The 27,948-nt window shown below is 36.3% G+C and overlaps 1 protein-coding gene across 1 annotated transcript; it reads right to left on the bottom strand.

Moving 5' to 3' along the window:
- Window positions 1-10,968: 10,968 nt before the first annotated feature.
- On the bottom strand, window positions 10,969-19,266 carry LOC143548408 (UDP-glucuronic acid decarboxylase 2-like). The gene is made up of 8 exons (XM_077039587.1): window positions 18,999-19,266; window positions 18,229-18,527; window positions 17,953-18,100; window positions 17,778-17,857; window positions 17,474-17,557; window positions 11,621-11,695; window positions 11,417-11,509; window positions 10,969-11,343 (listed from the first exon to the last, which is right to left on the bottom strand). Exons 1-8 carry the CDS (start codon window positions 19,264-19,266, stop codon window positions 11,113-11,115), a joined length of 1,278 nt encoding a protein of 425 aa, XP_076895702.1. The 3' UTR covers window positions 10,969-11,112.
- Window positions 19,267-27,948: the final 8,682 nt, after the last annotated feature.

The following is a 27,948-nucleotide window of genomic DNA, read 5'->3' as shown; positions in this document are numbered from 1 at the left end:
AATACGCACAATATATGGATCAATTAACGTGAAAAAGACTTGGGGAATCGTAGTACATACCTTGAATTGAAGTTCTAAGGCTTAGGATTGGCTGCAACAAGAAAAAAACGTGGGTCTTGGTCTTGAAGAAGCTGCCGATCGCACAGCTATAGGGGGCTAGGGTTTTTTTTTGTGTTATAACATAAGATGTTACACTCTAGTCCCTCCAGGTTCAAGTGTAAGGCAAAATGGAAGGAAAAGTTAGGTTCTTTAACATACCGGGATGACGTGAAGGCTTTCGAGAAACGTCGGTTAAGTCCCGAGAGTTATACATACTCTACAAGCTTTAGTTCTTCAAACCAAAGTTAACGGGTGTTACATTGTTCCATATAAAGATTACACGAGAGCCAAGCCAATAGATGTTATTCCGGCTAACATGCTTCTGTTTGTAGGAATGGATGGGATTGTATACAGTATGGTGAATGCTGATGAGATCGAAGAAGGTGAATTTGTTGATCATTCTTTAACAAAAGAACAAATTGCCTTGCTTCTGGATCTAAATGATGATGAGATTGAGGAATTGGGTAAGAACGTGGATGTGGAGATGGAAGATAGTACTGATACAGGTATTCCTCACGGGAATGTACCTGATTTTGAAGAAGTGGAAGTGGAAGATGTTACTGCTGAAGAATATCCGGAGTTTTACACAGATAATAACAATGACTCGGGTATTCCGTTCTTTACAACTGAGCATTTCAATGCGGCAGAGCGTCGATTACAGGAAGAAAAAGATAAGTTAAAAGTTGGATAATCGAGCCATGTGTCCACTACAGAGAAGAAGCGGAAACGTGCTTTTGATGGTATGTTTGAGCATAACGTTGAGAAGATGAATAAGATGATCGAGACTTTCAGATATCATGACCAAGAAGATGTGAAAGTTGAGAAAGCTCGGGAATCTGCATACCAGATGAAGAAGTACAAGCCTGCTAAAGACGTTAAAGGTGATATGGTGGCCTGGCAGTACGATTCAGATCTTAAGGTATATATCGTTAAGTGGGAGCACGGTATTTATTATTTCAAACGCCCACACGATATTTTATCTATGCCTCAATGGGATGTACGAACCTTAGCTAATCGTCCGTTTGTTAATCGTGGAGACGATAAATGGGCTAGCTGGTTCTACTGGTAGTTATTGCATGAAACCCGCTTTGGTTTCAAATTCTTCCAGCCTCAGGTGCCGACACACAAATATATTGACGAGATAGATGCACGCACGGGATGGAGGAAGTTAATCTTAATAGTGAAGCCGCCGAAGACGATGAAGAGGGTTCCGATGAAGATATTCCCTCAGAGTCTCTTCACCTCATTTAATTATTGGTATTATGATAATCGTACAGTTGAAGCGGTTATTGTTTATGGCCAGGGTTCACGCACGAAGACGTTACGTGTAATTGATCCGATGTGGCTGGTCAATCTATTTGAGTCTGACAACGACGCGTTATTCACAAGTCAGATCAGATTTGCTAATGTAAAGGATTATGATCTTGCAATGCAGTTTCAGAGGGTTTTTCGTGTCTGCTACGCATACAAGATTCATAGTTGCGTTGATTGGAAGACAAAGATGTTTCAACGCTAAAGTATGATAAAGAGCTCGAGACGAGGGGAGTTTGTTGATACACGTTTTGTACGTCTCAGTCTTTATCAGGGCATTAATGTAATTAGTTTAAAGTATAGGGATCTTAATGTAAATATGGCTAAATGGGCCATTCGCTCTAATGTAATGTTACATTCGTTACCCCGTAACGAATGTAACACATTCGTCTAATCTGTAAGCTCATTCGTTAACCCAGATTAACGAATGAGATAACGAATGAGGGCTATTCGTTATATGTTAAATGTATTAACGAATGAAGAGTTCATTCGTATGGTTTAATGTAACGAATGACACATTCGTTAACTGTTAAGTTAACGAATGTGGTCATCCCCTATATATAGTCTGTAAACTATTCATTAATGTAAGTTTCCAGTTTGTTTTATTAATCCTCTCTCGTTACTCTGCCAATTCATTCTCTCATATCATTCATATCGATCATAACGTATATCAACTTTAATCATATACCTAAACATCATGTATCGTCGTAATCATAAGGTCTAGATCCTTTCCGTGCTCATCCAAGGACTCTCGTATACTTACACAAAATTATTTGATAAAATTTATTCATACATATTGTCAAAATATGTCCTACACTTGAAATCGCAACCATACAACAATTAATAAGAAACAAAATAAAAAAAATGTAGTCTTAGTTTATTCTAACACATGCGATATTTTCCTACACATTAAAACAATTGTTCCAACATTATAATGTAAAACCCCAATAGTTTGATAAAAAAATAAAAACTAATGTGATTAACGTACATTTTCTATGTTTCTACTTTCTAAACAATTGTTGCTATCTTTAGAATATCTACTATTATAATAAACAAAAATGTTGTTGTGCCAAGTGGCACCTATTTGGCTCATCTTTATGACACCAGGCAAAACATTATTTAACCATCTTAATTAATAACATTTAACCACCTTAAGTATTTTCCATTTTTTTTTAATTTGTCTTCTTTTGTTTACAAGTTCTCAAATTGAAATTAAAAATTATTATTGTTTTCTTAAACTATCTTAGTTAATAAGTATTATTAAATTAAAAATTAATATTATTTTCATGATTTTAACACCTTCGCTTATGAGTTTACTAACATGATTTTCTCCCTAATATTTAATTTTAACTAAAAAAATTGTTTCTTAATGAGGTCCTTTTACAATATTTGTTTTAAATTTTAATATAACATTCCTTTGTTTTTTACGATTTAATGACTTATACAAAATAATAGGCTTTTTTTACTAGAATTATAACTTCTATTGTATTCCATAAAAAAATATTAATAATAACATGCTCAAAAGCTTAGAAACTAATTTTTATGTAATCTTACTATCTTATGTTTTTTTTATTACACTTGGTTTATTTCACATAAAAAACAAATGTTTAAATGTTATAAGTTTTGGACAACCATCCAACAAAGGTAATTTTCATTATCGATCATGCGATGCTACATGCTCATGTGCATCAAATCTAGATAAATACATTTCAGGAAAAATACACGTGAATGCGACCAAAATATCTGACGGTTGCTACTATCCAAAACCTATAATAGTTTAATGTTTGTTTGGGATGTTGTGTTGCTTTGAAAAAGTGAAGCCAAAATATATGACGGTCGCTACTATCCCCAACCTATAATGGTTTCATGTTGTTTGGGATGCTTTGTTGCTTTGAAAAAGTGAAGCAGTTATTTATATTTAAGATAATGTTTTTTATGTTTTAAAGTATCTTTTCAATTTTTGTGGTTTAACATTGTTTTAAACTCTTAGAATCCGGTGTGTTGTTTATCTTTGTTTTAAACCTTTTCAATTTATATTGCTTTATAATATAATGTTTTTATTTTAAATTTGTGTATTGTTTGGTTAAGTATTTGTATGACTTGTATCAATTTTTTTTAAACACTATTCTTCTTAAAAAAATATAAATCCCTATATCAAATTAATATTAGTACTAAATAATTTATGTTTTTAATAATCGTGTGTTATTAGTAAGAAAAGTTTGATCAAATAAATTTTAAACATTATATACAAGGACTTATTTTATAGATTTATGTCACACTTTCTAGATTAAAACTGGAGATAGAGTCAACTTTCTAATATGAGGATAACTAAAAATGTTGTATATAAAGAAATATTTAGAGATTAATGAAAATTTACCATTTAATTTTCTTTTTCTTTTTTTTATTTTATGAAAGTTTATTTTATTTTTATGATTTTGTTTATTTTATTCAACGTTGTAATACATTTTCATATTCATTCATCTAATACCAAATTAGTATAAGTATTTCACATTGTTTTGTTCTTTTGTTAATGTAGTTTGCTCAACCCGTGTATACACGGGTATTTAACCTAGTTTAATAATGGAGTGATATGTAGACCACAAGATCAATCAATGCATCTAAGTTTTATTTTAGGCTTCTAAATAATAAAATACCAATATACTCTTTTTGGCATTAAATACATTAAAAAAAGGAATGCCAACATTACTATATTGTCATTTTAATATAGTCCATTGATCAAACATAATCAAGGGTTGTAAATAACTTCTCACAATAAAATGACTTCCCTCCTGAACCATCCCCTATATATATATATATATATATATTTAAGGATCCAGTGTCTTACAGGGTCTTTTAAACTTATAGAAATTGCTATATATAACTATTTCACATAAATCACAAGATCCAAAGTCACCGTAATTTCACAATCAAGGGTACAAAACCTTTGGGATAGCAGTCTTTGTATATCATGATCATCAGTAAGTAAGAGATAAATCTTTATGCCATAGGGATTCTCCATATCTTTATGCATGTAAATTCCTTAAATGCCCCCATTTCGGTTCGTTTAGTAACTCTGTTGCTCTTGTCCATGAAGACGCGTTTGAGCTACAAATTTAAGATAATAAATAAATAAATGAATAAGCCTCAAAGACTCAAACTACCATATTTAAAGGATAGTGACAGCAGTTAGTTACCTGATGGACAAAGACTGCAATGTCACAGGCTGCCAAATTAGCATCCTTATTGACGAGCAATTTTCCAATAGCATCTTTGGGTATTTCCCTCAAAATCAAAGTTTTCTTTGTTCCCTGACACCAAGTTAATGAGAAATAAAGCACAATGAAAGCACAAATTAACAAACAAAAAATATAAAAATGGTAAAAATGGATTGAATTTTACTAATAACTTAAGATAGCAGGTCAAAACAGCTATGTACCCAGATTGAAGCGTGCTAGATTGGGTTGACCAGAACAACTTTTTATCAAAATTATTTAAATTTTACAAAAAACTAATGTAAAAGATGATTAAACAGGCATTAATATACGTACATAAGACAACTGGCAGAAACAAAGTTGGAAAAATGTACTTACATCAGGCTGATCAACAGTATTAACTGCATATCGCTCCTCAGTTGGTGTATAAACTTCAGAAAATTGCCTGATGGCACACCATAAAAAAAGAATATATGTTCTAGTCTTTTACCATATTCATCAACAGGAGCATCATAATCATAACTTGTTGTGATAAATAAACCGCCACCTGTCCGGCCAAAATTTGTTCCTCCGTGATACTAAAAACCATTTACACAAAAATGATTGTTTTTTAATTGAATTTGCCACATGTTTACAAGTTAGAAAAAAAAATGATACTTTTAAATAAATAATGTGTAATAAGTTATAGTAACTTACCATATAATAGTTGACAAAAGAACCATTGTTCTGTATGAATCTTGCAACTGTATATGCTATATCCTCAACGGGTCTGGTAGGAATCGGGCCACCAAATTCCGTGAACCTTAAATAACATATGTTACAAAAATAATTATGATAAACTAATTATCTTTACAAAAACTAAGAATAAAAAAGCCATATTATGTCATCAAAAATGCAAAATACACAATAAATTCATTTCATTTTCAGCCTAAACTTCAACATTAATCAGTTAACATGTTATGGATCTACGAATATAATCAGCAAAGTCCACAACAATTAATTAATAATAATCAATTAATCCAGAACCAGAAGAAAAGGCAAGGTCACATAAAACTCAATGGTTATGAAAACAAACTTGTACAAATAATTAGGGTTAATGAATTGAAACCCAACAATTCACGCATGATACTGAAATCAGACAACGGTTTTATCGTATCTCTTACAAGGAAACTGAAGCTCTAGGGTATAGATGCTGAAGTTTTATATCCAGTTAGCCCTAATTTCCTCAACACATATTCAAACCAAATTCAAACAAATCAATCACCCAAATCAAACATAAACTAGTCAAATCAACAACTTACCGGCTGTTATTAACCGTGAGAAGCGAGATGTCATCCATCTTAGACCGACACACCGCGAGCTGTGATCCGGATGGCGTAAGTGAAATGAAATTAAGGGGGCTCGGATTAGGGGAAAGTTATGGTTCGTCGTCCTTGCGATAACAATTTTTGGTGTTTTGGTTTAGTATGCTACAATTATGGAAGAAGAAGAGGATGAAACGGTTTTGTATACAACAAATGAACATGTGTGGAAAACAGTTAGTTTTTAATCTTTATCAAACGATCAATATTCAATCTTCTTATCGGACGGTTAATATTCAATCTTAGATGCCCATATCAGACGGTTAATATTAAATCTTGGATTTTGATCCAAGGGTCAGTTTCAAATCTCACTCTATGGTAACTATATATAATAGGCTAATACCTAAGTGAACCATATTAAAATGAGAAGTCAACCATTTTAATCGAATTTAACACTATAGTCCTGACTCACCCAAAATCCCACATGATATGTACCATGCATCCCCCTATCAAGAAGTCCCGTTATGCGATCCACTATTCCATCTCAAACATACACCACGTCTGCCAAATTCTCTTATTAGTTGTAAGCTTATGTAAGGCTTCTTTGTTTTATCGAATATAAGGAGAAAAATGAATTAATAAAGTTTTGTTGATCACTTCTTGTCTTTATTTTTTTTTTAGTATGAAGTATGAACCCCTCAAAGAATTTAACATTATATCACCATCATTGTAAGAAAAAACACTTTTGAGTTAGGTTTTAAACATGAGACTTCTACCAAGCCTTAACTGTCACCCCCATGTCATTGAACTAGAAGATCAATTGCGCCCGTTCATCTACAACTTGCTTTTTCCCTAGTACATAAAACCTAAAAACGATGCAGAATCTTCCTTTATTTTAACAAAAAGATTTTACCTATACTCTTAATTAATTATTCCTGAATTATACGAAGTTAATCTTCAACTGATTAAACCCAAGACCTTTCATGAGAGATGCTAACACCTCTACCATTTGGGTTATTCCTATAATAGCATACATATATTTCTATAATAAAGTAAAATATTTATATCTAGTTTGATTGATTAAAACACGCATATCAATGATGAGCAACGTTTGTTTATTATAAGGCTATGTATAGTGGGTTGGGTTCATGCCATCTCAACCGCATTGGTTAAGTCAAATCATTATGTAGAAGAATAAGGAAGGGCGCTAAAAGAGTAGGAGCCTCTTAGATGCAAACCGGATAATAGGCTAGATGGCAACGAGGGATAATAAAAAGGCTGTTTAAACGGAAGGTGTCGTGAAAAATACGGATAAGCAATCTGACTGCTCGTGGGACCCACAAACCTCCCAGCTCAACCAATAAAACTACTTATATTCACAACCCAACCCAACCCAACCCAACCCAACTTCTTAATAAAAAATTAATTTCTCTCTCTTCCACCTACACAACCTAACCCAACCCAGCATTTCACTTTTATTCACAACCCAACCCAAATCAATTATTTTAATACATATATCTTATTAGCTTTTAATTTATTCTATAAAATTTAGTAAAATTAATAAAAATATTTATTTTTTAAACAATATTATTTAAGTATAAAAATCACTAAAAAAGATAATATCAAAATTCTATTAAAAAAACCTTGAATTTTTACTACTATTAAAAAAAACAAAATTTTATATATAATAATATTAAAAAATGCATATTTTTAAAAGTGCTCCATTTCTAATAAAAATGATATCGAAATATTCATAAAAATAAACTAAACAAGACTATGTTTTTAGATTTTTGAAATAAGTCAAATAATATAAATTATTAAATAAAACTCAAATTATATAAAAAACAAATTGTTGGAAAGAAAAAAACAAAAGAATATTTAATTAAAACATGGGTTGTAACCTAGGTTGGGGTTGCAACCCGAGTTGTAGTGTGAACATGATTTAATTTTTTTATTTATTCCTTAAATAGTGTTATGACATCCTAAGAGATCATCAATAAAAGTAGTCTAAGGGAAACAGTGAGAAGTCAATGTACAGTGGATGTACAATTGGCTTTAGACTACTTTTATTCACAACCCAACCTAACTCAACTTCTTAATAAAAAAATAATTTCTCTCTCTTCCACCTACACAACCTAACACAACCCAGTTTTTCACTTTTATTCGCAACCCAACCCAAATCAATTATTTTAATACATATATCTTATTAGCGTTTAATTTATTGTATAAAATTTAGTAAAATTAATAAAAATATTTATTTTTAAACAATATTATTTAAGTATAAAAATCATTTAAAAAGATAATATCAGAATTCTATTAAAAAAACCTTGAATTTTTACAACTATTGAAAAAACAAAATTTTATATATAATAATATTAAAAAATACATATTTTTAAAAGTGCTCCGTTTCTAATAAAAATGATATCGAAATATTCATAAAAATAAACTAAACAAGACTATGTTTTTAGATTTTTGAAATAAGTCAAATAATATAAATTATTAAATAAAACTCAAATTATATAAAAAAACAAATTGTTGGAAAGAAAAAAACAAAAGAATATTTAATTAAAATATGGGTTGTGACCTAGGTTGGGATTGCAACCCGGGTTGTAGTGTGAACATGATTTAATCTTTTTATTTATTCCTTAAATAGTGTCATGACCTCCTAAGAGGTCACCAATAAAATTAGTCTTATGAATTTTATTGTTTTCTTAATTTTGGTAATTTATTCTTTCCAATATTATTTTATATATAACTAAGTTTTACACAAATAATGAAAGTGTTTCAGAAATAAATGAGTGTTATAATTTGTTTACAAGCTATCTAAATGTGATATGCTTATTTTTTTTATTATAAAATTATTTCTAAATTATAAATAATATCTTTTTTTTCAAATCAGATATTATTTTTTAGTATATTCTTATTGTATAACATTTCATATCAAATATTTGGTAAGATTAATTTTTAATTTAATAAGATGTTATAACCCGCTTAAGGGCTATCTGAGTTTGGTGAGACTCATACCAGTGAATTCGGGTCAAATGCATGAGAAGTCTTCATTTACAAATAAAGCAGTCAGGTGGCTTGAGAGGAGATGAAGAACGACCAGAGAACTTTTAAAAGTTTCGTTTATATATATTTAAGATAAAAATATATATTAAACATATATAAAAGGTATAAACTATATAAACATATAATAATATCAAAGATATATAACAAATCGATTACTAAAAAAAGTTACTAAAAAACTCGTAACTTAGGCTTAAATAAGAAGTTTGATTTTCCTAAAATGGCAAGGAAGGAGGATATTTTAGTTTGCTACTTTAATATTAAAACCCACTCACTTTAATCTCAAAATTAATCTCAAAAACCCACTTACATCTTCACTTACCTCCTACAACCACCACCACCCATCGCCACCACAAACGTCATCCAACACCACCACCTTGCTGAAAAGTCTCTGAAAATTTCACCGTAAAAGTGTTAAGAAAGTCACCGGAAAACAATCCCAGAAATTGTCGAAAATTCACTGAAAAGTTGACGAAAAACAGTCACCGGAAATGGTCGCTGAAAAAAAAAACATAATGGAAAACACTATGAAAAAAACACAATGTAAAAAACATAATGGAGAAGACACTATGAAAAAAAACACAATGACAAAAACACAACAAAAAACACAATTGTATGATACAATGTAAAAAACACAATGAAAAATACAATTGTATAACACAATTTTGATAAAACACAATTTGTAAATAACCCACTAATTTTTTTTTAATTTTTAAATAACAATATGGTACTCATATAAAAGATAAAAAAACCACTCGTTAATATGGTGAATTTGGTTTTCAATAAAAATGCCGTAAAAAAAAGTTATGGACGTTTTAAAATGATTGGTGAATTTGACATGTACCTTGCATGTGAAGATAGAAAGTCAACAAATATGTTATTCCTCTTATGTCATTCCCCTTATTTCACACTTAATTTCTCTCTAAACTGATATCAACCGTCTATATTTGAAATCAATAAACTAAATTACTTCTTATTCTTCCTAAAAAACCATACTTCCTATTATAAGCTAACCATTTAATGACAATACGTATTATTTGATATTAAAATCATGTAAAAATATTGGTTGTCTACTTTAATAATGTTTTTTTCTCTTTCTGTGTTTTTACTGCATTTATGAATATATGTCATTAACTTTAGTAGATGTAACTTTTTTTAAACAATCAACACTCATAATGGTGTAAGGGATACTGGTAAAATTTCTGCTTTCAAGACTCGATTTCATAACCTCCCTATGCAGAAAGCCCTTATGGAAAACCTCCATGACCATCTAACAAAATGATGATGACTAATAGATATAACTTTAATGGATACAATATATTACCAAAACCAACTCGTTTTTTGAAGAATGAATTTTGATTGTTACCCATATATGTGATAAATTGATGTAGTAAGTTGGAAGAAAGCTTTAAGTTTAGATTAATGTGAGCAATGATGCATGTGGTGTATGCATGCGCAATCCATGCGTTGAGTCTGTGTAGCATAAGCTGGAATGCTTCTGTTGTATGACAGACATATGCCCAAATTCGTTGCTAGGGATGGGATATGCACACATTGGGTGTTTTGACTTGATACTTAGTCTATCATATATTATATTATGTAAGACCATTGAACTTTGCTAATATTATATTAAATGTGTCTTGGGCTCAGGTGCTAGATGTGCATCCGGTAACATTGATCGTGTGATGCCCATACACAGGCAAGTGCGCCCTTCCCATTATAACAAGGCATGAACGTGCCTCCCTCAAGCTAACGTACCTGAGGAGGATACATATAATTCCGCTTTAAAGGAGGATATATGCAATTCCGCTCTAGATAAAACGCAAATGATACAATTATCATAATACATATGCTTAATTATCAATTCGCTAAATGAGAGTACAGAGTACTCTCACTCCACCTCAAGATATACATACACATATACAAATACATAAATACATGTGCTTTTGTGTATTTGTTTTATCCATTAATATTTAGCACAACGTTAACATATTTCTCATTTTTCCTTTTTGTTGATCTACCTTATTATTTCGAGAAAGCTCACTTAATCACTTTCTCTCCTCCTAATCTAACCTAGTTTAACCTAACAAAATAAAACAAAACAATTAAAAAAAATAAGGTTACAATGACGAAAATTTGCCCCTATTGCTACCACCTTCTTTCAATTCACCAAAGATGCGTTGCCGGAAATCTGATACCATCATTGGAAGCCCTTCTTGTAACGGCACCACCGGATGCCACCCGAGAAGCTCTTTAGCTTTGGAAATGTCCGGTTTCCTCTTGTGAGGATCGTCTTCCGTGTTCGGCCTGAATTCTATCTTTGCACTTGGATCAATTGTATCTTGTACCACCTGCACCCGTAACAATTTTCCATCATAACCACCTTCAAGTTAGTTTATATGTAGTTAAGGCGATCAAGGTTACCTTAGCGAGTTCGAGCATGGTGAATTCACTTGGGTTCCCTAGATTAAATGGTCCACTATGCTCTCCTTCCATTAGCCTCATTAGTCCTTCCACCTGTTCTTCATCGTGTATGCATTTTGCTTTAATATTTGATGGATATTAATATTACCTAAGAATCAAAATAATCATATATTAAGCAAGAACTACAAAAAAACTATGTTTTACCAGGTCTGAAACGTATTGAAAGCTTCTGGTTTGCATTCCGTCTCCATAAACCGTCATCGGCTCCTTCCTCAAGGCCTAATTGATGTACATACACAACAAATTAGCAAAATATACACATTTTTGTTCAACGTGACAAACAGATAACACTTAATATATAGTCTAATTATGTTGGAAATTAATTGGATTTAATACCGTGCTTCTTGAATCGTTAATACGAAAACGGAACTTGACGTCCGATAGTGTATGGCCAATATGGTTATGGGTAGGTGAACAAATAATAATTCCGTTTAAGTTTATTAAAAAGATTCTTTCCATCACCACAGCTTGCTCCTTCCGATTTCAAATTTTCAATATAACAATACAACAATTGTATTGTTATATTGAAAATTTGAAATCGGAAGGAGCAAGCTGTGGTGATGGAAAGAATCTTTTTAATAAACTTAAACTTCAACTCTTTCTCTTTTATTCTTCTTAATAAAAAAACTTCAATTATTTATAGGCTATCAATCCTAACATGACTAGAAATAGGAAACTAGTAAACCAATTTGACTACAACTAGGAAACTAATAAAAGATAAACATAAATAAAACTTAATATATTTGAATTTGATCTCCTCCTTGTCCTCCCTTTGAGATCGACCTAGCCACCCTTGATTTTATCTTTAACGAATCGGGATTAAATATATCATTCACCCCCTTAATCTTGATTCGTTGCATTCAGATCTTCAATCCCGAGCAATTTCCTCATCTCTTCAAACTTTAACTTCGGTAGCGCTTTTGTAAGAATATCCGCCTTTTGTTTCTCTCCACTAATATGCTCAACTTGGACTTCACCACGTTCAATACATTCACGAATGAAGTGAAATCTAATATTGATATGCTTACTTCTTCCATGAAACACGAGATTCTTCATAAAATCTATGGCAGATCTATTATCCACATGTAACGTCACCACCTTTTTTTCATGCCCGGTTAACTCGCTTAACAATCCCCTTAACCATATTGCTTGACAAGCCGTGGTTGCTGCTGCCATATACTGAGATTCACACGACGACAAGGCTACAGTTTGTTGCTTTTGTGAGAGCCATGAGATCAATGAACCACCATAATAAAACGCCATTCCAGTGGTGCCTCGTCCATCCGTTTGATCCATACCGTAACTGCTATCTCAAAATCCAATCAACTCTCTACTACCGCATCCATACGTTAAACCATATCCACTCGTGCCTTGCACATATCGTAATATATACTTCAGAATCTGCATATGGGATTATTTCGGTTCTTGCATGAATTTACTAGCAACTCCAACTGAATAACTCAAATCAGGCCTCGTGTGTGTTAAATACCTTAAGCTACTGATTATTCTCCGATATTCGGTTGCATCAACGGGTTCTCCTTCTTCATCTTTCGTTACTTGCAACCGATGTTCCATAGGAAATCGAGTCGGGTTGCACTCACTTAAACCTGCACTCATTAAAATTTTATTAGCATAAGCTTCTTATTTCAACTTTATCTCATGCTTCTTTTGTGTTACTTCAATGCCCAAATAATAAGATAGTATTCCGAGATCTTGCATATAGAACTCATTCTTCATTTGACTTTTGAATTTCTCAATCTCGGCTTGACTTGAACCAGTCACGATAAGATCATCGACATATACTCCAACAATGAGAATGTCGGTTCCTGTATTCCGCTTGTACACCACCGGTTCTCTTGGACATCGAATAAAATCCAAACCTTTCAACGTTTTATCGAGTTTTTTGTTCCAAGCTCATGGGGCTTGGCGAAGACCATATAAAGCCTTCCGTAACTTATAAACCATACCGTGTTTCCCGGGAACTTCAAAACCATTAGGCTGCTTCACGTACACTTCTTTCTTTAACTCGCCATTTAAGAACGCCGATTTAACGTCCAAATGGTAAACGAACCAACCATAATTCGCCGCAATTGCTAAAATCAAATGTACGGTTTCCATTCTTGCCACCGAGGCAAAAACCTCATCAAAGTCTACCCCGTGCTCTTGCACGTACTCTTCGCGACTAATCTTGCTTTGTACTTTGTTATTGACCCCGTCTGCATCACGTTTGGTTTTAAACACCCATTTCAAACCAATCGCCTTGTGACCCAGTGATAGGTTACATAAGTCCCACGTATTGTTTTGTTCGATTGAGACTAATTTGGATCTCATTGCTTCTCGCCATTTTTTGGAATTCTTTGCCTCTCCAAAAGCAGCTGGCTCTTCATCTAGGAGAAGACATTCTCCTTCACAAAACATTACATAATCTTCAAACCTTTTAGGAGGGACCGACTTACGACCAGTTCTTCACAGCTCAGGTTCGGGATTTCCTTCCGGTTGGTCTTTAAATTCAGGCCCGTTAAGGTCTGTTGGGTCTTCGTTTTCGACTGGAATTTCTTGCTGAACTTCTTCTTGGACCGGCTCGATTATAAATTCAGCCCATTCAGGTTCGATTCCGACTTGATACGAGTCGGTATGTCGAGACCAATCAAACTTTTGACTTTCTTCAAAACGGACATCCCGGCTCACATAAATACGGTTTTGAGCCGGGTCGTACAATCTGTAAGCTTTTGATCCCGGTTCGGTTCCGAGATGTACAACCTCCATGCTTCGGTCATCTAATTTTTGGAGGTTGGCGGTGGGTATCTTCATGTACGTTAAGCACCCAAACACTCGTAAGTGTGTAATGTTAGGCTTTCGGCCCTTCAAGGCTTCACAGGGGGTTACCGTCTTCAATGCTTTAGTAGGTACCCGATTCAACACGTAAACCGAGTGTCTCACCGTTTCTCCCCATAAGTTTTGTGGAAGCTCCATAGCTTTCATCATACTTGTTGCATTTAGGACTGTTCGATTTCGCCTTTCGACTACACCGTTTTGTTGAGGAGAGTAAGGAGCCGTAAACATTCTTTTTACTCCTTCTTGATCACAATATTCGGTGAAAAGTTTGTTGAGAAACTCGCCTCCTCGATCGCTTCTTAGAGCTTTAACCTTTAGCGAATGCTCTAACTCTACTTCCTGTTTAAACTTTTTGAAAATACCCAAAGCATCATTCTTATTTTTAATAGTATAAACCCACATATACCTCGTATGATCATCTATAAGAAGCATAAAATATCGGTTTCCTCCCAAAGTAGGAGGTGAGATTGGTCGACATAAATCGGTGTGAACCAACTCGAATGGTCTCATAGCACGGAACATGGTGGTTTTAGGAAACGGGTTTCTACTATGTTTGCCTAGCATACATGCATTGCAACATGCTCACCATGCAAAGTTTGAATATCGCCATGCACTATATTTTTAGTCTTCATATTAGTTAATGTTTCAAAATTAACATGACCAAGTCTAGCGTGCCATAGCCATCCTTGGTCTTTAATGGAAGCTAAAAGACATACCGGGGTTCCAATTCTGAGCTCGATCTTATAAAGACTGTTTGGATTTCTCGGGACTCTCGTTAGCAAGCGATCTCCTTCCTCGTATAACCATAAGTGGTAATTTTCTATCCAAACCTTACACCCTTCTTCAGTTAACTGACCGATTCTCAATATGTTGCTACATAACTTGGGTATGTAATAGACGTTATTCATAACCTGCTGCTCACCATTCTTGCAATCGAAAATAGTGGAACCTCTCTCTTTAATATTCACTTTGGACCCCTCTCCAAATTTCACCAAACCGCTCACTCGATAATCAATTTGGGCAAAGTGGGCTTCACACCCGGTCATGTGATTAGATGCGCCATTATCTAAACACCAAATTGAATCGCTTACCGAGTCGTTTGCATAACGGATTGGATGAACCTTCTCCTCGTTCAACATAACTTGTTCTTTATCAACTTCAACTGAGGCCATCATAAGAGTTGGAGGCTTGGCCTCGGTTTGGTTCAGATTCGCTACTTGAGTCGGTGGTCTCGGGCATTCCCACGCAAAGTGGCCCAAAACATTGCAATTATAACACCGAACACCGCTTTTATCTCTACCTTGATTTTGATTACTTTGATTATTACCTTGATTGTCGTCTCTACCTTGGTTGTTCGTGTTCGGTTGGTTACCGTCTCTTCGGTTATCATAGTTCTGATTTAACCGACCCCGTCCTCTACTCGAACCTCGACCACGGCCCCGATGGTCATAACCCAAGGAGCCACGACCCTGAGCATAATTTTTTCGGTCATGATCGGTGTCCTTTTTTCCTTGATTATCGTTTTTGGCATACAATAATTTTCCTATCTCGGCCATTGCTTCCTTGCCTTTGATCCTCTCTTCAAAAGCCTTTAACCTTGCTATACAATCTTCAAAAACCATAGTGTTAAGATCGGCCTGTTTGATAGTTGATATAATAGCAATAAAACGGCCCGGAACGCTATCGAGCAGTTTTTTCACGAGTTTGTGATCTTCCATCGGACTACCCAAGCTATCAAATTGCGAGGCGTATTCCGTTATCTTCCCAGCAAAGTCTGCAACAGATTCTTTTTCATCTATCTTCAATTGATTAAAATCTCGCTTTAATGATCGTAAGCGAGCTTGTTGCACACGATCAGCCCCAAGGAATCTTACCTGTAGTGATTCCCAAATCTCCTGAGCATCACAGGTTCTTGCAACTTGCATCAACACATTTTCCAGTAAGGCTTGTAAAATAATAGCCCTAGCCATCTTGTTCTTTCTGTCATCTATGGCTTCTCCGTTCACCACCTCCCATAATCCTTGAGCATCAAGGATTGATTCCATAATTACAACCCACGTGTTGTAGTTTGTTTTTGTTAACTTCGGACACTGCAACGAAGTTGAACTTGGTTCCCTTGCTTGCACAACCGGTCTTTCATCCGTCATGATACCCGGTCTTCGAGTTTCCGATTTGATGTGGTTAGTCGCCCCACGCCGTTCTTGAACTTCCCAAAGATCGTAGATCGCCTATGCTCTTGATACCAATTGTTGGAAATTAATTGGATTTAATATTGTGCTTCTTGAATCGTTAATACAAAAACGGAACTTGACGTCGGATAGTGTATGACCAATATGGTTATGGGTAGGTGAACAAATAATAATTCCTATGAGGAATTAATACTGTTGTATTGTTATATTGAAATTGGAAGGAGCAAGCTGTGGTGATGGAAAGAAATAAACTTAAACCTCAACTCTTTCTCTCTTATTCTTCTTAATAAAAAGCTTCAAGTATTTATAGGCTAACAATCCTAACATGACTAGAAATAGGAAACTAGTAAACCAATTTGACTACAACTAGTAAACTAATAAAAGATAAACATAAATAAAACTTAATATATTTGAATTTGATCTCCTCCTTGTCCTTCCCTTGAAATCGACATGGCCACCCTCGGTTCTATCTTTAACGAATCGGGATTAAATATATCAAATTAAACATATGATATGCATGGTTTCTTTTGAGTCAGTCACGTGTTATATTTCTCCCTATAACTTTTTGCTTTTCATGCATGCTACTCCCAATTTCACATGTGAAACAAGTAGAATTTGAGATAAGGTTAAAAGTTTGTAAAAGTTTAAGTTGTTTACTTTAGTTGATAAGTTTATTGATTGAGTTTATTTATATCTAATGAGTTTCAGTTTGGCTAATGTAATTGTTTTATTGTGCCGAGTTGAGTTTTATAAAGAAAAGCGTCTGTAGTTGGTGTGACTCCAAAATCTTGTGTGTTCTTGATTTGTTTGTTTTGTTTTGTTCATCCATCTTAATCTGGGCCAACGTTAGAAGCCTGAAATTAATTTCTAGTCTTTTATTTTTTGTGTTTACAAGTGCGAACAACTTGAGAAACGTTGCATGTTTTCCAAAGCCGTGAAATATGGTATGTTAAACGGGTTTCTATAAGCGCACCTGAGCCACAAAATTGCTAACAACACGCCCGTCATCAAGGCACATTCGTGGTCCGTATGTGTTGAAAATCCGAGCAATCCTAACCTGCAAACAATAACATTTGAAGATAAATGAATAACACATATGTTATAACCATGTCAGTATACCTAATACAACCCGAACTCATTCTAGAAGAGTACAAAAGCAAACTTTTATTGAATTGGCTTGGGAAAGAAACTAGATTATACTATAAAACTTGTTTTAGTTAAGAAAATTGGTCCATATTTATTTAATGAAATTTAAAATAATGGAAGATAACTATAACCTCAATGTTAAGTCCTCTATGATAGTCCATGGTGAGAGTCTCAGCAACGCGCTTTCCTTCATCATAACAGCTTCTAACACCTGCCCATAAACGTATTTAACTGTTCTAGAAAACCAACATGGTGAAGCTACATTTACTTAGGATCGATAATCTAAAGGTATTGACGAGGACTCACCAATGGGGTTTACGTTGCCCCAATAGGTCTCGACTTGAGGGTGCTCAAGAGGATCTCCATAAACCTCACTAGTACTCGTTAACAAGAATCGTGCATTGATCCTTTTAGCGAGTCCTAGCATGTTCAATGTTCCCACCACGCTTGTCTTGTGATCTCTATCTCCGTCAAGGACTTTTAACACACTAATTGAATTATAATCAATACAAGATAGTAATTTGTATATATGTAGGCAGTGAACATGTGAGAAATATATAAAAACTTATAACAAAAGGATATGATAGTCTTGACCGGGTTGTATTTGTAATGCACAGGCGAAGCAGGGCAAGCAAGATGGTATATTTGATCAACTTCTAACAAAATCGGTTCAACCACATCGTGTCGAATGAGTTCGAACCTAGGATTCCTAAGATGGTGAAGTACATTCTCTTTTCGACCGGTAAAAAAGTTGTCAACCACGATTACACTATCACCACGAGCCATCAAACGGTCCACCAGATGGCTTCCCACAAACCCGGCTCCACCCGTCACTAGCACCCTCAATCTCTTCGACTTCAACCCAAGAGGGATCTTCCGCCCTTAAAACACAATTAAAATTAAAAATAAACTTCAACAAATGTTTAATATTGTCAAAAGCGTACAAAACATCCTAATATTTTTGTTTTTTATTAATTCTTCGTCCATTGACTATGAATCCATACTATTGGAGACAAACTCGGTGGAGGATATAGAATTAAATTTTATGGATATTTTGAAAAAAAATTTGAACCTAAGGGTATCATAATATTTGTTCAGGTTATCGAAATATATAAAAGAAAAAAAATTGCACAAATTATGCAGTTTGCCATAAAGTTGAAGGTATCCTGAGCGCCCCAATCCGCCCCCAATTACAATAGGATGTGGTAGCTGCCCTCTATAATATTTTTTAATGTTATTTTATACCCGAAAATCCCGATCGTCCAATCCCTTGAAAAAAAATCTTGGCAGTCAACATAAACCCTAGACACAAATAATATAAAATCAAAACGAAAAGGGATTTTTGTTCGGACCGGCATTAACATGTTCGGCGGGGAGCTCGTAGGCTATCCGACGTGGCACGGAAGTGAACTCGGCAATGTGAAACGAATCGGCGATCTGTTCGGGTTGCAACGGGGACGAGGACGGCTGAATGACAACGGCATTGGATACAATGCCTGCAATGGTGATTCCGAGGAGCAGAAACAGGAGACGTTGTTCACGAAACAAGTACCGGATCGAGTCTCTAATTGAGAACCTTGTAGGGTTGGTCTCGTTTTGAATCGTTTGATCTGGTGTCATTTTTCAAAAACTATGTGATGATTAATTGTACGTATTGATTGCTGTTGAATAGGATGATAGATAGATCGATCGACCCACAAATTTAATTAGTGGGTAAAAGATGAGAAGGATGGATTCATATGCATATATGTTTTTGGTTTATTTGTGAGGAACTAATAAAATGAAGGGAAGTTCGAAATTGACGGTGATTTATGGTTTTTTGCATGAACCCTCAACCCTGTAGGGCTGCATTCATGCAATTTTACGTTTATCAAAACTTATAGTAAAGGGTTAAATGTTAAATAATCTTTATCACATGAAATATAAGATGCCCATCAGTTCATGATGTTAACGTAAAAATACAAGAAATTAACATAACAAAATACGTGTTGTGGTTGCGAACCAATGATACTTCGGTTGGTATCTGGTTACAGCGCCAAAAATAAAGCAAACCATAAATTCGTCCACACCCAAATACAACAATTTAACATAGTTATAACATATAAAAGAAACGTGAGGGAAAAAACACGCGCGTTACAATTGCGAAATAATACGAATTCGTTAACTCTGGAATCGAGGGACAAAAAAAATGATAAAAACATGCTCGTTGCATTTGCGAATTAACACGAATTTAGTTGGAATCAACGTTGTCAACACTAAACTGTACATAGAAAGCAATGTGTTTTGGTACAAAAACATTTCGGTTGGTATCAGGTTACCACACCGAAATTAAAGCAATAAGTTAATTTTTCCACACTCAAAATACAAAAAATTAGCATATTTACATAAAAAAGATCGTAGAGAAAATAAAAAAAAAAATATACGCGCATTGTGGCTGTGACTTGACGCAAATTCGTCCAGAATTGGCGGACCAAAAAAGATCGCGGGGAAAAAACCTTAGGTTGCAAGCACGAGCTAACACAAATTTGACCGGAATCATTTGACGATATCAACGGTAAAAAAAACCCGTATTTTACAGCGACGAACTGAAACGAATTTAAAAACGTAAAACAAATTAAAAACAAATAAAAAAGCCGACCAACAACGTGACGCCTTGTGAACCAATCACGTGGTTGCGTCGCCAAACTTCTTAGTTATTATTATATAGAATAATTTAGAACTTCGGTGCCGCAAAGTCCCCACTGGGCCGCTTTGTGACACCGTATTAGTGGTATTTTTTTTGTTTTAATTCCGGTCCATAACGTACGTGAAAATCGGCCGAAAATCAATTTTGTTTTTGCTTTTAGTTCTTGTATCGTAACGAACATGACGAAAACCTACCGGGTTCGCATAAACTCACCACGTTTTGTTTTAGTTCTACTACCGTAACGAACGTAAGGAAAACCAACCGAATGTTAACTTTTTTAGTTCCGGTACCGTCACATAACCAACCGAATTCTCGTAGAGTGGCTGCCTCAATGCCCAGGATCGATAACGGTTGGGTTTTACCAACGATTGAGTTTTTCCCACCGACACCACCCCATTGATCCACCTCAATATTTAATTTTTTCTTTAGTTTTGGTACAATAACACACGTAACCGAAACCGCCCGAATTCGTGTCAACTTACCGTCTCAACGCTTGAGACCGATAACGCTTGGGTTTTACCACAACTCGAGTTTTACCAACCTGCCCAGCGCAGCGTACTGGGTAAAACACTAGTTGTTGGGTATTATTTATTTATTTTCTAAATCTGCCACTATACGGCATGCTAACTAGTCAACATTTAAATATCCTTAGGTTGGATCGTATTGCTTCTTTAACAACTATGCTTGCTAACGCACAGAGAGTAAATTAAACGAAACAAGCAACTAACAATATTATCAAATAACAATAAGAAATTTGACGTGTACACACACATACATACATACATATATACATACATACATACATATATATATATATATATATATATATATATATAAGTTCCACATAAATCAGATTTCACAAATAGGTTTTCATTTACAACTAAACCACACATGAAATGTAAGTGTACCAATCATTTGTAATAAAGTGTCGGTAAGAATCGAATATTAACCCATGGACACAATAATGTTTTAATACTAAATATTTGTAAATAACTAACAGAACAAGCAAATGTTAATTTGAAATTTTAACTAATCAACCAGACATACAATAAACACAAAGCAAGTAAAGGACAAGAACAATCAATCCAAAAGACTATTAAGCACATCCACTCTAATAACATGATATAAAATGACAATGATATGGTAAAACATCATGAATCAAAAATAAATACTAGATTACAATCAAGCAACCTAATACACACAACTAATCAGCATGATGAGTTTTCAATCAAGAGATAAACATAGACTAACTTGTTTGTCAAAACAACAAAGTTTCATAATCAAAGAAAAGCTAGCATAAACACACATTCTAACCAACTAGAATTATACTAAACAAGCCAAACTTATGAAATCAATATCAACTTATGAATCGTTAACTAGCAAGTCATCACCAAGTCAAGAATCATAACAACACTTTTCCAATCAATATCAAGGGTTGGGTTCCATACTTGCCAACAATTTTACAACCAAGTTAATTTTTACTAGTTATTCCTAACACAAAAAGGTAAACAAATCAAGCATAAGTATTCAAAGTTTACAAACAAACGCCTAAAACACAGTTTTTCAACATAAATGTCTAAGCATCTGTTGTGACAACTGCCCAATCCGACCCGACCCAGGTACCCGTTTTCGAATCCGATTCTTTTTATGATTTAAAATTTAAATATTAACCTTTGTAATTTAACATTTAATAAATCATATATATTTGTATATTACTTACTAATAATAATTTCCTTCCCGCCTTCTTCTCTCTTTCTTTCCGCCGTTCTCGCCCTTTCTCTCTTGTCGCCGTCCCGCCCCTCTGCTTAACCCTTACGCCTTGAAACCCCCTTTTTCTCTTAACTCCTTGCTTGTCCTTTGGTTCTTTCCGCCTAAGGATGTCTACGCAGCTCCACGCGCCAGACTCCTTACAAGGAAGCCTGCGTAAAGACCAGCTGTTTCTAGGCGAACTGTTCCCGCAGCGCGCTAAGAATTGTAGTTCTTCCCGCGGCGCGCTAAGAATTGTAGTTCTTCCCGCGGCGCGCTAAGAATTGTAGTTCTTCCCGCGGCGCGCTGAGGATTGTAGTTCTTCCCGCGGCGCGCTGAGGATTGTAGTTCTTCCCGCGGCGCGCTAGGAATTATTCGGTCTGCCTTCGCCCTCGCGCGTGCGCTTGTGTCTTCTCGCGCTAGACCTCTAGTCTTTTCTTCTGTTTTATCCAGCCTGTTTGCTTTGTGATATCTTATCTTCTGTGCTGTTGACCTAACCTGTCTTATGTCTGAAAAGCCACTTTCGGCGCAGCATGCGCACCAACCCTATTGGTTGGCAGAAAAAGTGACTGACATTATCTTTTGAGATCTGCTTTTCCAGAACCTTTATCTGACTCCTCCCATGCTTTATTCTGTAATCTGTCAGCCATTTTTCCCGTTCCCCTGCTGCCATATCTTTTGATATCTTTTACTTTTCTGATCTTTTGCTTTTTGATATCTTTTGCTTGATTCTGTAGAAGATCTTTTCCCCTTTTCTAGGGTTGTGTTCCCTAGGGTTTCCCTATATATATATATACTATTTTCTTGTTATTTAACACCACACACACAAACACTTAATTTCCTTCTCCTTGCTCTCTGCCGTTGTTCCTCAGCCGCCTCCTCTCTTTGCCTCCGTTTTCTCCTCTGTCCTCCCTGCATTTCCGGTAATATATATATATAATAATTTGTTTAAGATACATATTACTAATGGTTTCATATATTCAAGACTTAAAACCAATCGTTAAACCAATAAACTCTTATTTATAGGTTAACTTGTGCTTGTTTAAAAGTTGGTTCTTGCTTTAGCTTTCAACACACCTTTTTCAGGTGAGTAATCTCGTACCTAATCCCTTTTTATTTTTAACGTTTTGGGATGTTCATGTGTTCGTACAAACTTGAGTCTTAAACTTGTTTATGAACTTTAGTCGCGCAGTATCCCATGTGTAGGGACGTTTACTTGGCTGTTTATTTGTATGTGTGAATCATTAACCGCTTTGTTCGGCCTATTCCGAAGTTTTCATGGATCCATTAGATGAACACGGGAGACCTATCGTTTACGGTTTTCTTTTGTTTACACGTGCACAGATGATTTCTTGTTTTTGTGCTCAATTGGGAGCACGGATTGAACTATGAGCTATGATCTATTTAGGCTTGATCACAATCTGATTACACCCTTGTTAAACACCAGATTTACACATGTTGCGCGCAGATCTATTGTTATCTATTTATATGTATTAAACTTGATTTCTCACCGACACGCAAGTGTTGACGTTTTATTTTAACACATGTTCAGGTTCGCAGTAGCTGCATTCGGAGCTTGAGGACACATAGGATGTTTGCTTTTATTTTGGACCTAGATTAAAATGTAACAAGACAAGTTTATGTTATTTGAATATTTTAAATTATAATATATTGATTTATGTTATCTTGTGATTGCGTTGCGCGTGCGCGATAAATGTGTATTAATAAATATTGACACCAAATAGTGTTACGAGTAATGAAACAATATGTGGCGCCCCGATGTATAATCCGCCATCGGTCGGGGTGTTACAGATTGGTATCAGAGCTCTGTGACTTTAGGATAGGTGGTTAGACGTAACGACCTAGAATACCTAAGAGTTCCTTCTCGCGCATGGGAGAAATCTCATGTTCGCGCGCTTATTGTTAATTACTCGTTATTTATAAATATGCTTGCGCATACGCAGCGTATGATTTTATGTTTTCCGCGATCTTTCAAATTTTATCGTTAATTCCGATTTATTTCTTTACTTACATATTCGTTTGTTGTGGGGATTGAAAATCCGAGAAGTCATTGTGGTACATGAATAGTTGATTTTCAATTACCATTAACTTTATGTTTTAAATTGAAGATTTTAAAAGTCATGGTGATACATGAATTGTCAATCTCCAATATCCATTTACTCGATGTTTTAAATTGAAGATTTGAAAAGTCATGGTGATACATGAATTGTCAATCTCCAATATCCATTTACTCGATATTTTAAATTGAAGATTTGAAAAGTCATGGTGATACATGAATTGTCAATCTCCAATATTCATTTACTCGATATTTTAAATTGAGAATTCGGAAAGTCATGGTGATGCATGAATTGTCGAATTTCAATTCGAATTCCTTACCTGTATTAAGTCTGCATTTAAAATTCATTTTATTTTTACTTCAACATTTGATAGTATCTAACTTCGCGAAACAAGTTTTGCAAGGATATATTTTGCGCTAAAACCAAGATGTTAACAAAAATTAAAACTTTTATAGAATGCCTCCGCTATCTCGCCGCCATCTGAGGAGAGAAGCCTCGCGCAGACGTAGGCAGCAACGTTCCCAGGAAATGGCCGCCGCAATAGCCCAAGCCTTAAACCAAACCAATACCAACCCCTCCGGATACAATATTAAATCCTTCACTGCGGGTAACCCTCCGAAATTCACAGGACTTGAAGGAGCCACCGTAATGCTCCAGTGGCTCGAGAAAATTGAAAACACTTTCCTCCATACCCAATGCCCTCCAGACCGACGAACCTTATATGCCTCTAGTGTCCTGGAATCAAGGGCGCTTACTTGGTGGAACGGAGTGGCTCATGCGCGTGGCGCAGAAGCTGCTTCTAGCATGCTCTGGGAGGACTTTAAGGATCTCCTGACGCGAGAATTCTGCCCTCTCAACGAAGTAAAGCGCCTGGAGGAAGAATTTTGGAATCTTAAACAGTACAGTGGTGAAGCGCGCGAGTACGCGACGCGCTTCCATGAATTAAGCTTGCTTGTCCCACACCTAGTTACCCCTTCCCGCCGAGCCATCGAGAAGTTCCTTGGGGGTCTCCCCATGGAAATTCAAGACTCTGTATGAACCAGGAACCCAGCAACCCTCTCTGACGCCATCGAGTTGGCCGCTGTGCTCAGCGACAACCATGTCAGAGCAGGAACCCTGTTCCTGCGGGGATCTGAGAAGACCAAACCCACCAAGACCGTCCCAGAACCAACAGAAACCAAACCAGAACCCTCAAACCGTAACAACCTCAAGCGCAGGCGCAAAGCCTATGCGCTTACCAACCCGCCCATTGTCCAGCAACCCGCCTACCAACCTCCAGTATACGCTCCTAACCCACTGACACCCTACCCAACACCCCCTGTAGTCCATAACTATGCCTTAACCAATCCCGCACTCCCTGCCCCGTCAACTAAGAAACCCTACACAGGAAACCAACCGTTTTGCCCAATCTGTAGACTTCATCACCCAACTCACACCCCGTGTCGACAATGTAACCGATGTGGCCGCGTTGGCCACTCTGCTGAGTACTGTAGAGTCCCTTCCGCCAACCCAACTGTGCAAACACCACCAGCCTACCTGCAGAACCCACAACCAACATACCCTAATCCACGACCCAGGTCGTGCTATAACTGCGGTGATCCCAGTCATTTCTGGAACGCGTGACCGAGACTGCAAGTTCAAATTACGCAAGCGAATCCGGTTAACCAAATTTCGAACCAAGTGGCGCGCGGACGAGCTTTTAACATAACCGCGCACCAAGCGCAAGCAAATAACGACGTGGTTAATGGTACATTTTTACTTAACGGACATTATGCATCTATACTCTTTGATACTGGCGCCGATAGAAGTTTTATTTCTCGCGCATTTGAGCAGAAACTTGCGCGACCGCGCAATAACTTAAGCGAACACTTTTCAGTTGAATTGGCTAATGGTGAAACTATTTTAATAAACTCCGTAATCAAAGATTGCACGCTTAACCTTAACGAAAACGATTTTCTGATCGACCTCATCCCCATGCCTCTTGGAAGTTTTGATGTTATTATTGGTATGGATTGGCTCTCGCAAAACCGCGCTGAAGTTATTTGCGCCAAGAAGTTGATTCGCATCCCTCGAGAAAATGGTGATCTTCATATCTACGGCGAGAAACCGTCTAACGGTCTTAAACTTATGTCTTGCGCTGAAACCCGAAGACTCTTGCGGAAGAAATGTATCGCATTCTTAGCCCATGTGGTCAAACCTGATGAAGGAAAGAAGAAACTTTGTGAAATCCCTATCGTGCGTGACTTTCCTGAAGTCTTTCCCGATGATCTTTCTGGTTTACCTCCCGTTCGGGAAGTGGAGTTTCGTATTGATCTTGTCCCTGGTGCTTCCCCCGTAGCCAAATCTCCTTATCGCCTGCACCCGCTGAGATGCAAGAATTAGCAAGTCAACTTCAAGAGTTGACCGATAAAGGATTCATTCGCCCTAGCTCTTCGCCCTGGGGTGCTCCGGTGTTGTTCGTTAAAAAGAAAGACGGTTCGTTTCGCATGTGTATTGATTACCGCGAGCTGAACAAGCTCACCATTAAGAACCGGTATCCCTTACCGCGTATTGACGACCTCTTTGATCAACTCCAAGGTGCCTCTTGTTTTTCCAAGATCGATCTCCGTTCGGGCTATCACCAGTTGCGTATCCGCGAAGAGGATATTTCTAAAACTGCCTTTCGAACCCGCTATGGCCATTTTGAATTCTTGGTCATGTCCTTCGGTTTAACCAACGCACCCGCTGTTTTCATGGATCTAATGAATCGGGTGTGTAGGCCTTTCTTGGATAAATTCGTGATTGTGTTTATCGATGACGTTCTGATTTATTCCAAAACCAAGGCCGAGCATGAACAACATCTTCAGTTGGTGTTGCAAAAGCTTCGAACCGAGCAACTCTTTGCCAAACTCTCCAAGTGTGAATTTTGGTCGGATGAAGTACAGTTTCTTGGTCATGTTGTAAACAAGATGGGTATTCATGTCGACCCATCCAAGATTGAAGCAATCAAGAACTGGATTACGCCATCCACTTCTACCGAAATCCGTTCCTTTTTGGGCTTAGCTGGTTACTACCGGCGATTTATTTCGAACTTCTCAAAGATCGCTTTGCCTTTAACAGCTTTAACGCACAAAGGCAAACCGTATATTTGGGGCTCGAAGCAAGAAGAAGCCTTCCAAACGCTCAAGCGATTGTTGTGCGAAGCTCCTGTTCTAGCGCTACCTGAGGGTAATGACGATTTTGTCGTGTATTGCGATGCATCCAACCAAGGTCTCGGTTGTGTACTTATGCAACGAGGCAAGGTTATCGCTTACGCGTCAAGGCAACTCAAAATTCATGAAAAGAATTATACGACTCACGACCTCGAACTTGGTGCAGTTGTATTTGCTTTAAAAATCTGGAGACACTACCTTTATGGTACTAAGTGTATCCTCTACACCGACCATAAAAGCCTTCAGCACATTTTTGATCAAAAGGAACTTAACATGAGACAACGCCGATGGAACGAACTCATCAGCGATTACGATTGTGAGATCCGATATCACCCTGGAAAGGCTAATGTAGTAGCTGATGCGCTCAGCCGCAAACCCAGCCAGCTTAACTGTATCTTGCCGCGCACGCAGCTTCACTTCGCGCCGATCCAAAGCAACCTTGAATCGCGCATTCGTGACGCGCAGCGCGCATCCATCAGCAATGGCAACCTTCGCGCCGAGTTAGCGTGTGGCGCGGAAGCGCATTTTGTCCCTAATCTGAGTGGAATTCTCTGCTATCTCAATCGCATCTGGATTCCTTGTGATGAAGATCTTCGCACTG

The sequence above is a fragment of the Bidens hawaiensis genome, unplaced genomic scaffold (assembly GCF_021521415.1).
Source record: "Bidens hawaiensis isolate Kalapana, Puna unplaced genomic scaffold, B.hawaiensis_p1.1 tig00015117_1, whole genome shotgun sequence".
Lineage (NCBI taxonomy): Eukaryota > Viridiplantae > Streptophyta > Magnoliopsida > Asterales > Asteraceae > Bidens > Bidens hawaiensis.
The sequence above is the reverse complement of the archived record's forward strand: the minus strand, read 5'-3'. Positions and strand labels throughout refer to the sequence as shown.